At 37.7% G+C, this 10,614-nt stretch overlaps 2 protein-coding genes and 1 pseudogene across 2 annotated transcripts; all 3 read right to left on the bottom strand.

The window, feature by feature from the left end:
* Window positions 1–334: 334 nt before the first annotated feature.
* On the bottom strand, window positions 335–748 carry LOC105957867 (putative disease resistance protein RGA1). Its single transcript, XM_012981842.1, has one exon. The coding sequence runs from the start codon at window positions 746–748 to the stop codon at window positions 335–337; it is 414 nt and encodes a 137-aa protein (XP_012837296.1).
* Window positions 749–969: 221 nt separating this feature from the next.
* DUR3 (urea-proton symporter DEGRADATION OF UREA 3 (DUR3)) lies at window positions 970–4,344 on the bottom strand. Its single transcript, XM_012981943.2, has 9 exons — window positions 4,037–4,344; window positions 3,827–3,934; window positions 3,649–3,744; window positions 3,485–3,567; window positions 3,169–3,389; window positions 2,801–3,057; window positions 2,463–2,701; window positions 1,733–2,382; window positions 970–1,441 (listed from the first exon to the last, which is right to left on the bottom strand). Exons 1-9 carry the CDS (start codon window positions 4,217–4,219, stop codon window positions 1,245–1,247), a joined length of 2,034 nt encoding a protein of 677 aa, XP_012837397.2. The 5' UTR covers window positions 4,220–4,344; the 3' UTR covers window positions 970–1,244.
* Window positions 4,345–7,969: 3,625 nt separating this feature from the next.
* LOC148772576 (UDP-glycosyltransferase 73C4-like) lies at window positions 7,970–9,113 on the bottom strand (annotated as a pseudogene).
* Window positions 9,114–10,614: the final 1,501 nt, after the last annotated feature.

The raw sequence follows: 10,614 nt of genomic DNA, 5'->3' as shown, positions 1-10,614 counted from the left end.
TGATCCCGAGCCCCCATTTGATGATCCATCTCTTGGCTCTGTCCTTATCAACCACCGTGATCTGTTTGGTACTCTCCCACGTCGCGATCGTAGTTCTGCGGCGCTGCCGATGAGTATGGAGACTAGGTTTCCGGCGAGCATCGGCGCGTTCCTTCTGGTGGTGTCGAGATTCATTCGGCCGTAAATCACCTGAGTCGTCGTCAGCCGAGAAGTATGAGAAAAAGTGGCGGCGTAGATGTTGACTCCGGTTAGAGCAGTTACCACTGTGGACCCGCCGAGTAGAAGCATGGCGGTTACGATTACCGTTCGTCATGAAGCAGAACGTTTGATCGGCCTATCGACAGCCATATCGCGCAAATGGAACTTGGAACGCTCTGCAGCAACCGCATCCAGTTTCTCCGTGACCTGCTTCATCCTTCTTCCGATTTTGGGCCGGAAGAAGAATTTTCTTCAAGCTATAGCGACTTGATTTGGCACCGTTTTTGTGCTCCAATTTCGAGAGTTGTGTAGCACACTCGTCCAAGATGTCATCAATCTCATACGTAAGATCGTTGAGCTTGAGTAGCCAGTTCTGTATGGATCTGCTTTGAAGTTGCTTCATTTCGGCATGTTCGAGTACAGATTGAATGGTGGTGAGTGTGCTGAAGAGATTATTCATCTCTGCATCAACACCAACAATCAATCCAATCTCACATTTGATCAATGAGCTCAGATTTTCAACAACTATTTGAACCAACGCCTCTGCCATTTCTGAACAAATCAAAACTCAGATCAACGTTGATAAATTTATTTTCTTAATTGTTTGGAGTTTGATATGATGGGGAGCTTATGCAGATCTTGATATATCAAAGTTAATGCATATTTTCTAAATTATCTTCCCATAATTAGTGGAGGTCATTTTCTTGTTTAAAAGAAGAATAAATTCACTTCACATGCAATAATGGTGGAAGAGAGACAAAGCTCACTGACTTTAGAAAAACAAATCATATCCACTAAAATGAACACCACTTCATTACATTACATTCTCAGAACTCTACAAATCTTGTTGAACTCAAAACAAATTTCCACAAATAATTTGTGATATATATTTCACCACTATAAAATCTTTAGGGGGGCCAAAAACAAAAAATTGAAAATCCAAAAGTAATTAAAGAAAGCCCCCATTTCTTTATTATTTACATAATCAACAACAAACAAGCACACACACATTAATCAATCAAACAAAATAATCACAACACAAACAATTAAGTGATTGTTTTATCCTCTTCACCCTTGCACAAACCAAAAAGACCAAGAGTGCTTTTGCACATTCCAACAATCACACTCACTATAGTCTCCCGGCTTTCTATCAACGGCAAAGCAATGATCACCGCCGACGCCACTGTACCCCACGCCACCGCTATCACCGCCCAAAATGTGAAGTACCCCTTGTTGAATTGCCCTACAAAACAAAAAAAATGTTAACAAATTATCCACAATTTTAATACAGTTAAACCTCTATAAATTAATACAGCCGAGACTAATAAAATTCTATTAGTTTAATCTGGAAAAACTAATATCCATGTATTATATCGAATTGCCAAAAAACTACCCTTTGTTACTGAAGCAGGGCATTAATTGCTTGAAAAATAAATTATTAGGGGGTTTTTTGCCAATAAAATAATATTGGGGTGGTTTTTAAAATATGGATATAATATAGGGGGTATTAATTGCAATAAACTCAAAATATTACCGGCGGGAACTGTTAGAGCAGGCCACAAAATGACAATGACGAGAGTGAATCCAAGCCCCCATTTGATGATCCATCTCTTGGCTGCGTTGAGCTTCTCCTCCTTGAATTCCTCCTCCGGCAAATCGCTGCTGTCCTTATCAACCACCGTGATCTGCTTGGTGCTCTCCCAATCGTAGTTCTGCGGCGAGATGAAACTGCACACCGCGTGGACGGCGCCGCCGGTGAGTATGGAGACTAGGTTTCCGGCGAGCATCGGCGCGTTCCTTCCGGTGGTGTCGAGGTTCACCCGGCCGTAAATCACCTGAGTCGTCGTCAGCCACGTCACGATCCCGCAGACGCAGCCGGTGATGCAGCCGAGGATCGCCCCCGTCGCGTTCGCCTTCCTCCACAGGAGCATGAACGCGATCGGCATCACGGCGGAGCCGATGAACACCCCCATCGCCAGGTACATCCACCCCAGGGAAACGGTGGCCTTGTTCAGAATCACGGCGAGGATCCCCATGAAGCAGCCGAACCCTAGGATCACCGCCCTCGACACCTTCAGGATCTGCTTTCCGGTGGCCGCCGGGTTGACGTACGTTCTGTATATGTCGTACGTGCACAGCGACGAAACCGCTATCAGCTCCGACGAACCGGCTGACGTCACAGCCCTAATTTCACCATTAAATCGAATTAAAGTTTTTTTCCCCCAATTGAACACTTAATTTTGGAAATTAGGGCAAAATCTTACATGAAAAGCATGGTGAGAAGAAGAACAGAGCCTGCTTTCCCCATCAAAGCAATGGCGGTTGCCGGAGGTACAAGCCCACGCGCCGCTTCATCTGCAGTAATTGGTAAATCGAGCGCTAATGCTCCAATACCGAGTGATGTTGCCAGAGAGAATGGCACAGCAAACCACACCAATCCTCCTAACAAATACCCCTTGTGTGTTGATGATGGTCTTGCAGCAATTGCACTCACCCAATACCCCTGTAAGTAATTGTAAGTATTCCAATTTATTTATTCAGTTCATCAAATTTGGAAAAAAAGTAAAAAATTGAGTTTGGATGGAGATATATATATACGTACGTTGTCAACGAAAACGGTACCGAAATTGCCGACAATGTTGATAATGCCAAAGACAAGACCTCCGGAACTCAACATTGTGATGTAGGATCCTTTATGGTTGCCGTTAATAGGCCCGCACGATTGGGTGTGGCCAGGAAGGCAGTCTACTCGTGCTTTGCTGGCGACCTGGAGCAAACGATTGTACACGACGGTCGGGCTGCCAAGTTCACTGTTCGATGCGTAGACTAAGTACACGAAGATGACCAAAACCACGTGTACTGCAAAATGAAAATCGAGTATTAACAACGTTACTTTTTCTTGTGGGGGTGACTGAAAAGAAAAAGAAAAAAAGGGGGACTTTCTTGGCAAGAAATGAAAAGTTTATGTACCTATAACGGAATGGATGTAACTTGCCAAGAAGGTGGCTTTTAGCCCTCCGGCAAGTGTGTAGACTATAACACCGAGAGGAATGAGAAAACTGGCGGCGTAGATGTTGACTCCGGTCAGAGCAGTCACCACTGCGGACCCGCCGAGAAGAAGCATGGCAGTTACGATTACGTTCGTCATGAAGCAGAACGTTAGAAAGACTATATGAGCATGAGTTCCCCATCTGAGAAAAAAAAAAAGGAAAAAAGGTTCGATTTTTACAAAGATTTTAAAGAAAAACGAAAGCAAAGTAATGAAATTTAGTTCATTATAAGAGACCTTGCTTTCACAATTTCGCAGACGGTGTGAGCGTGGGGTGCTTTCCGTTTGATCTCAATGGCGATTACACCAAATAAGAGCACCTGTTTCATCAGAGCTTATAAGTATATGGCAAGAACAAAAAGGAAAATATACTATTCGTAAATTTCGAAAGGAAGTAGTACCTGGATTGTGGCGCCACTTGCGTACCAGAAAGGGCCGCTAATTCCGTATTGCCATGCGACGTTGGAGCTTTGCAAGATTGTAGCAGCCCAAGTCCACTGCAGGGATAATACATCGTAAATTCGAAAACTTAAAAAACAAATAGTTTCGAAATATTCGTTACTAGAATTGATATATTACCTGGGAGACGATCACACTGGCAATTAGCCCAGTCTTAACATTTCTACCTGCCGTGTTGAACCATTCCGACGTGTGGACAGAGCCCACGTATCTCGTTTCCAGCCACACCTGAATCATTAGCACAGCAAAATAATAAATTTCTATAATTTTTTGAAAATGTTGGGGCGGGGGGGCCTTGGCCCCGTGTTAAATGAATACTAAATGATTTACCAGGAAAGAGGTAAAGACGGCGAAAAAAGCTCCGAAACCGAGAATGACGGCATATCCGACAGCTTGGTTGAGCACGGGGTCTTCTCCGAAGAAACTGGCTTGTTTCTTACAGACGCCGTCAACCACATGGTAATACTTTTCGGAGAATGGGAAAGGTGAGCAGGTTGTGGGAGAAGCAGCCATTATATTTTCTGTTACTTTCTCTCTCTATCTTCTCTCTCTCTCTCTGCTCAACTGTTTTTGGACATAGCTTGTTTGGGATATATATATAGTGAAGATACATATGCAGAGGACGGTTTCTTTCTGGTGACGGAATATACTAAATATCTAATTAGCAATTAGCAAGTCAAACTATGTGCATCTATTTTGATAATGGAGGAATCTCTTTGTATGGCTGTGATTGTTTTAATCAGTCACTCTTATTTGTTTTTTAGTTTTTTTACAGCCAACTCCGAAATAAGACTTTTTTTTTTTTTTTTTTTTCAGACGTTTCATTTTAAGACAAAAAAGTCCACATCACCATAGTACTGAGTCCTGCTTCAACGACTATTAACTAAGTATTTCGTTGCTTTGTGTTGTGCACAACCTTTTGGGGATCACTATTTCAAATCCCAACTTTTGCTTACTTGAATACCAAAAAAATAAAAAAAAAATAATTAATTGTAAATTACTTTAATACCCTTAATGAAATTAAAACTAAAAAAATATTACAAATACTATTTTTCTTTCTTAAATACCAAATAATCAAAAACTCAAAAAACCATTTCCCTCCTTCTCCACCTCCTTCTTCTCCCTCCCCAAAAACCCTTCTAAAAAATCTTCCTCACAACAAACCCTTCTAAAAAATCTCACAACAAACCCTTCTAAAAAATATCAAAACTAAAGAAATTAAAACCTCACAAAACGTATAAAATTGAGTTATAAGACAATAATATGGTAGTATATATGAAAGGAGAACACATTAAGGTAAGTATCGATGTCTTTTTTGAGCTTCGAAGTCGATTTTGAAGTTTTTTTTTTTTGAAACCCGTCGGCAATTTTCGACACATACAGGTCGATTTTTTGGTCAATTTTCGACACCAACGTGTCGAAAAAGAAAAAAAAAAAAAAAAAACCAAATTTCGACACCTACCTGTCGAAAATTGTCCAAATTTCGACAGGTATGTGTCGAAAAAATACTGTTGGTAAAAAAAAAAAAAAAAAAAAATTTTTTTTTTTTTTTTTTTTTTTTTTTTTTTTTTACCAATAGTGTTTTTCGACACCTACCTGTCGAAAATTGTCCAAATTTCGACAGGTAGGTGTCGAAATTTGGTTTTTTTTTTTTTTTTTTTTTTTTTTTTTTTTTTTTCTTTTTCGACACGTTGGTGTCGAAAATTGACCAAAAATCGACCTGTATGTGTCGAAAATTGCCGACGGGTTTCAAAAAAAAAAACTTCAAAATCGACTTCGAAGCTCAAAAAAGACATCGATACTTACCTTAATGGCTTCTCTTTCCACATATACTACCATATTATTGTCTTATAACTCCATTTTATAAGTTTTGTGAGGTTTTGATTTTTTGAATTTGGAGATGTTTTGGAGGATTTAAGAAGATGAAAAAGATAGGGTTTAATTGGGTTGTCGCGGCAGTTACGAGCACGTACGGTGGCGTTCGGCGGCGGCGGTGTCGGCGGCGGCGGCGGCGGCGGTCAAGGTTGGAGAGGAGAAGAAATGGTGGAGGTTTTTTTTTTTTAACAACAAAGGGTTTTTTTTCTTTTTTTTTATTTGGTTTTTGAATAGGTAATTTCTAATAAAATTTGATATAATTGATATTTTGTATGAAAGGGTGTTTTTGTAATTTTCTTTTTATTTTGGTTTTAAAGTAAGAAAAAACTTATAAATATGTACTCAATTATGGTTTTCAACTAGGTAGTATTCAACTAAGCAAAAATTAGTATTCAAAATAGTTGCCCCCCAACCTTTTGCAAAAAAGAAAAAAAGATGGGGGAGAGCTTATTTTCATCGGGTTGTTGGGTGGAGCTTATCAAACATGGCTGATTTACTGCGGTTTACGTTTCTCGTATGGTTTACAAGATATTATACGAGACTGTAAGTTCACTCAGTGCACCTATATGGTTGGCTGTTGGTTTCTTTACTACAAAAAAAAAATAGGGGAGACGAATAATTAGTGATAGTATTAAGAGTATACAACAATTATGGTTGGAAATTAGTTTTTTTTTTTCAAAAATGAAAAACAAGAAAAGAAGAAAAAAAACCGGGAAAATTGAAATTTTGAAAACTAGAATAAAAAAGTTGTTAGTGAAATTTTCGTAATTTGTCTGGGAGTTTGTTGAAACAAAAGTTTGATCGAAAATCGGAACAAAAACAAATTGTTCTGAAATTCGAAATTTTCAGATCGCAATCTGCACAATTCGAAAATTTCGTCCCAATTTCCATCCCTAACTACAATCGCGATATCATGATCGAGAGCTAAAATATGGTTCAAATCACCATCTTCCTACTTTTGATTGGTACACATAATTTGGTAATTTGTTGATTTATTTTTATTTTTTTAAATGTAACAATATATTGCAATTTGCATCATCATCATCATCAATCAATAATAGTAGAAAAGTATTATGTATTCATCAAGTACATGCATATGATATTAATCTGTGTCACTAATTTGTCACCACGATTGAAACTGTCTGCTGATAGCTAGAATATATGGAATCACTCTAGCCAATCATCTTTCAGCTAATTAAATACAACTGATATATATATATATATATATATATATATATATATATATATATATATATATATATATATATATATATAAGTTGGCTTATATATTCATTTGACTTTAGTATATTCCATGTCAAACCTCTGTATAGCTGTTGATACTTGATACTTTAATATATTTATTCATTAAAAAAAAAGATACTTCAATAATAAGATCTATATAGTTAATTGAATATTTGAGCAACATAAAATAAAATAAAAGAAGTAGTTAATTGAATAAACATAAGAAAATGAATTCATCAATTTGCTTATTTATTTATTAATTATTATTGCTGGAGGAATGAGTTTGGTGGCTCTTCATGTATTATTATTATTCACTAAACACTATTGTTGTTTCGCCGCATCACAATTAGTGTGCAGAAACTAATCACCTGGTATTTTATTAGAATATCGATAAATTAATAATTTCACTTAAATAATAATTTCTTATGATCCTGACTTGATAAAAAAAATACTAAATTATTAGTTTGATAATTCAATATTTTGTTAAAATTAATAGAATTTTGTTCTAACTGTATTAATTTATAAAAGTTTAACTGTGTTAGGATAATTATTACACCATATATATGTTGTTTTTTAATTTAATGGCATTTGCACTTTTCTATGATGAATAGAAATAGGAAATGACGTCATGTATGAAATCAGAGACAGCAAAGTGAAAGGGAGGAACAAGTGGAAGATAGTTGACTATAATTATGATACTAATTACTCCTAATTACAGATTAATATCAAGTGGGTTTAATTGGTATTTAATTAATAATTAATATTAATTATAGACAGACTGTTCAGTTTCTTTTCTAATCATAGAAACTTCAATTGGTACCAATTTCCAACTTCGACGTGACATTTCTATTTCAAGAAGCAATTGAAGTCAACTTGTATTTCTTATCCAAAAATAAAAAGTCAACTTGTATTGATCAGCACAATCATATGACATGTCACACGCTCAAGTTCATTGTAATATCAATTTGTTGGTGAACATCAACCATCTTGCTTCAAATGCAATATAAATATTATTTTTTTTAAATTAATTAAAAAAATATATTTTAACCATGGAATATTAGATGATATGAAAGAAACAATTACAACATATATTAGTTAATTTTGATTTTGTTGAATGACATCTTAAACAATTACAACATATATTAGTTAATTTTGATTTTGTTGAATGACATCTATGAATGCATCTATTGCAAACATTGAACTAGATGGAAAACCAACGCTAAGTTTTGCGCGAATAACTTCCGCTCGTTTACGAACATCTTCATCCGTCATTAACTTATCTATTCCGCTGATTAGGTCATCCTTCGTCATTTCATTTGTGCAACTAGGCAAGGCCATGTAGCCAATCCTGAGATGGTTCGCCACTAGCTTTGCATTATAAATCTGATCACCCCTAATAGGCCACGCTAATATCCGGACCCCACATCCTACAGCTTCCATAGTCGAATTCCATCCGCAGTGTGATAGAAACCCTCCTGTCGAAGGATGGCTTAGTATCAAGAGTTGTGGGGCCCACCCTCTTACAATAAAACAGCGATCGTCGATTTTCTTATCGAGATCGTCGAGAATATTCCGTATTATTGAAGTACCATTTAGCACCACCCAAATAAAGGAATATGCCATTTCTTCCAATGCACAAGCTAATTGCAAGATTTCTTGATTAGTAGGGCTAACTTCACTACCAAATGCTACATAAAGGACAGATTTTTTGGGTTTGTTGTCTAACCATTGTAGTATTTGGTCTTCATTGTAGTTACTTTGGTTCTTATTGGGTTGTCTAATTTGAAAACCTTGGATCAACGAATTGGGCTTTGACCAATTTTGACTTGGTAGGAGTGGGGCCCACTCCCCATACCGGCAGGCCCCATTTGATTGGCTAAGTATGTGATGAATGTGTGCTCAAGATATTCACACGTGTTGAACATCAAGGCGATCGAGCCCTCCACCAATGGGACCCACGGAGGCTGGTCGCCGGGCTGAGGTGGACCGCCGCCGTCGGCGGCGGCGCGTGGGGGATGATTTCTCCTGCGTGCGAGGTCATGATAAGTGATGTTGGTTTCTATCGGTAACCCAGGTATGAGGTGGATCTCGCCGGGGCTGAGATGAAGACTGCCTCCACCGTGTGACTTCCACGCGCCCACTCCATGGCGGCGGCGCACGCGCCGAAGGTGAAGAAGCTGATGACTGGGATATTGAACTTCCAGAATACGTGCTTGGTCCAGCTCATCTGGAAGTCGACTATGGCGGCGGAGATCGTGGTGGTGTCCGATTCCGACCTCGTGGCGAGATGGATTTAATTAACACTTTTGAAAAAAGTCGAACTGGAATTAAGAAAAAAAAGGGAAATTACGACCACCCTGTGGTAAGGTCGTATTACGAGAAAAACTTTCATATTTGTATAATTCCTCTCAACTATGTATTATCTTAAAAAGAATCCCTTCAGCTGATAAATTTATGAGGGTTCATTCACGAAAACTGTACAAAAATTGTGGTACGTCCAAATTTTATATCGTTTAACGTTTGGTTCGATAAATAACAGAATTAATAAAATTTTATTAAAAATATAAAAAAATTGACTTTTTTTTTAATCCTTTAGTGTAAATATTAATATATATGGTTTGGTAATCGGATGTACGAATTTTCGTTCGGTTCATTTCTATCGATTTACCGACCGGATGAACCTTTCTAGGTAGATTTGATGTTGTAAGGGTGGACGTTTAAGACAATACATAGTTGATGGGTGGTTGTAAATTTGTAATTATGCAAACAAGAGTGGTTTTTTCGTAATTATACCTTACTTCAGGGTTGGCCGTGATTTGCCCTAAAAAAATCGGAAGTGGAAATTATTCTAATTCCGTATAAAAAAAAGAGAAATAATTGAATATCGGTAGAAATCGGAATGATTCTTTATTGTTCCATAATCGGTATTTTTCAGATCGGAATTCAGAATTCAAAATCAGATCATATTGCAAATTAATATTGAATCCGGAATCGAAATCTACTATTTACTCACAATTCTATTAAAAAAAACCGAAAAATAGGAAATCCGAAGTTACATTAGAGTACTTTTTATTTTTTTATTTCTTTTTATTCAAATATTTTTGCAGTAATTACAAAATGCAATTGAATTGTCCAAACTATTTTCTTGATTAAAAAAAAAAAAAAAACATCCTAGTTAAGGAAAACAATGGTAACACAGAAAAATCATAACAGCCAGCACCAAAGCCCCAGATTGTCTCCCCTCCTGAGACATAACCCAATGCAGCAGAAAAAAACCCAACACCATAACACAACCCCACCCAAGCTCCTCCCCATTACACTCCACCGTCGCCACGTAGGCGCCAGCCAAGTACACGATCAGTATCAGCACTAGCGGCCCGAGGAGCACCGTACTTACCGTGTACATCACCATAATCAACGCTAGCGGCAGCACTACAGTGTGGCTGGTGGAATACACCGCTAGTAAAACGAGCACCGGTATGAAAACGAAGCACGTGAAAATTGCATTTTCTCCGTCGGAGACCAAGGGGAGATCCAGGCTGACCATGGAGGCGGCCGTGCTTCCCCGGAGGAGGAGCCCAAGCCCCACCACCGCCAGGAGCGGCACTATCGGAGACGGGCCTTTGCCCTTTTCCGATAAAGGCCCGTTATTAAAAGTGTCTGTGCTCATTTTTTTCTCCTTTCTTTTAACTTTTTAGTTCACATTGATTATGCAAATAAGTCTCATATATATATATATATATATATATATATATATATATATATATATATATATATATATATATATATAT

This window comes from Erythranthe guttata, chromosome 1, assembly GCF_056151865.1.
Source record: "Erythranthe guttata isolate IM_541 chromosome 1, IM_541, whole genome shotgun sequence".
NCBI classification, from domain to species: Eukaryota; Viridiplantae; Streptophyta; class Magnoliopsida; order Lamiales; family Phrymaceae; genus Erythranthe; species Erythranthe guttata.
Note: the sequence above shows the minus strand (reverse complement) of the source record. Positions and strands in the feature narration are given on the sequence as shown.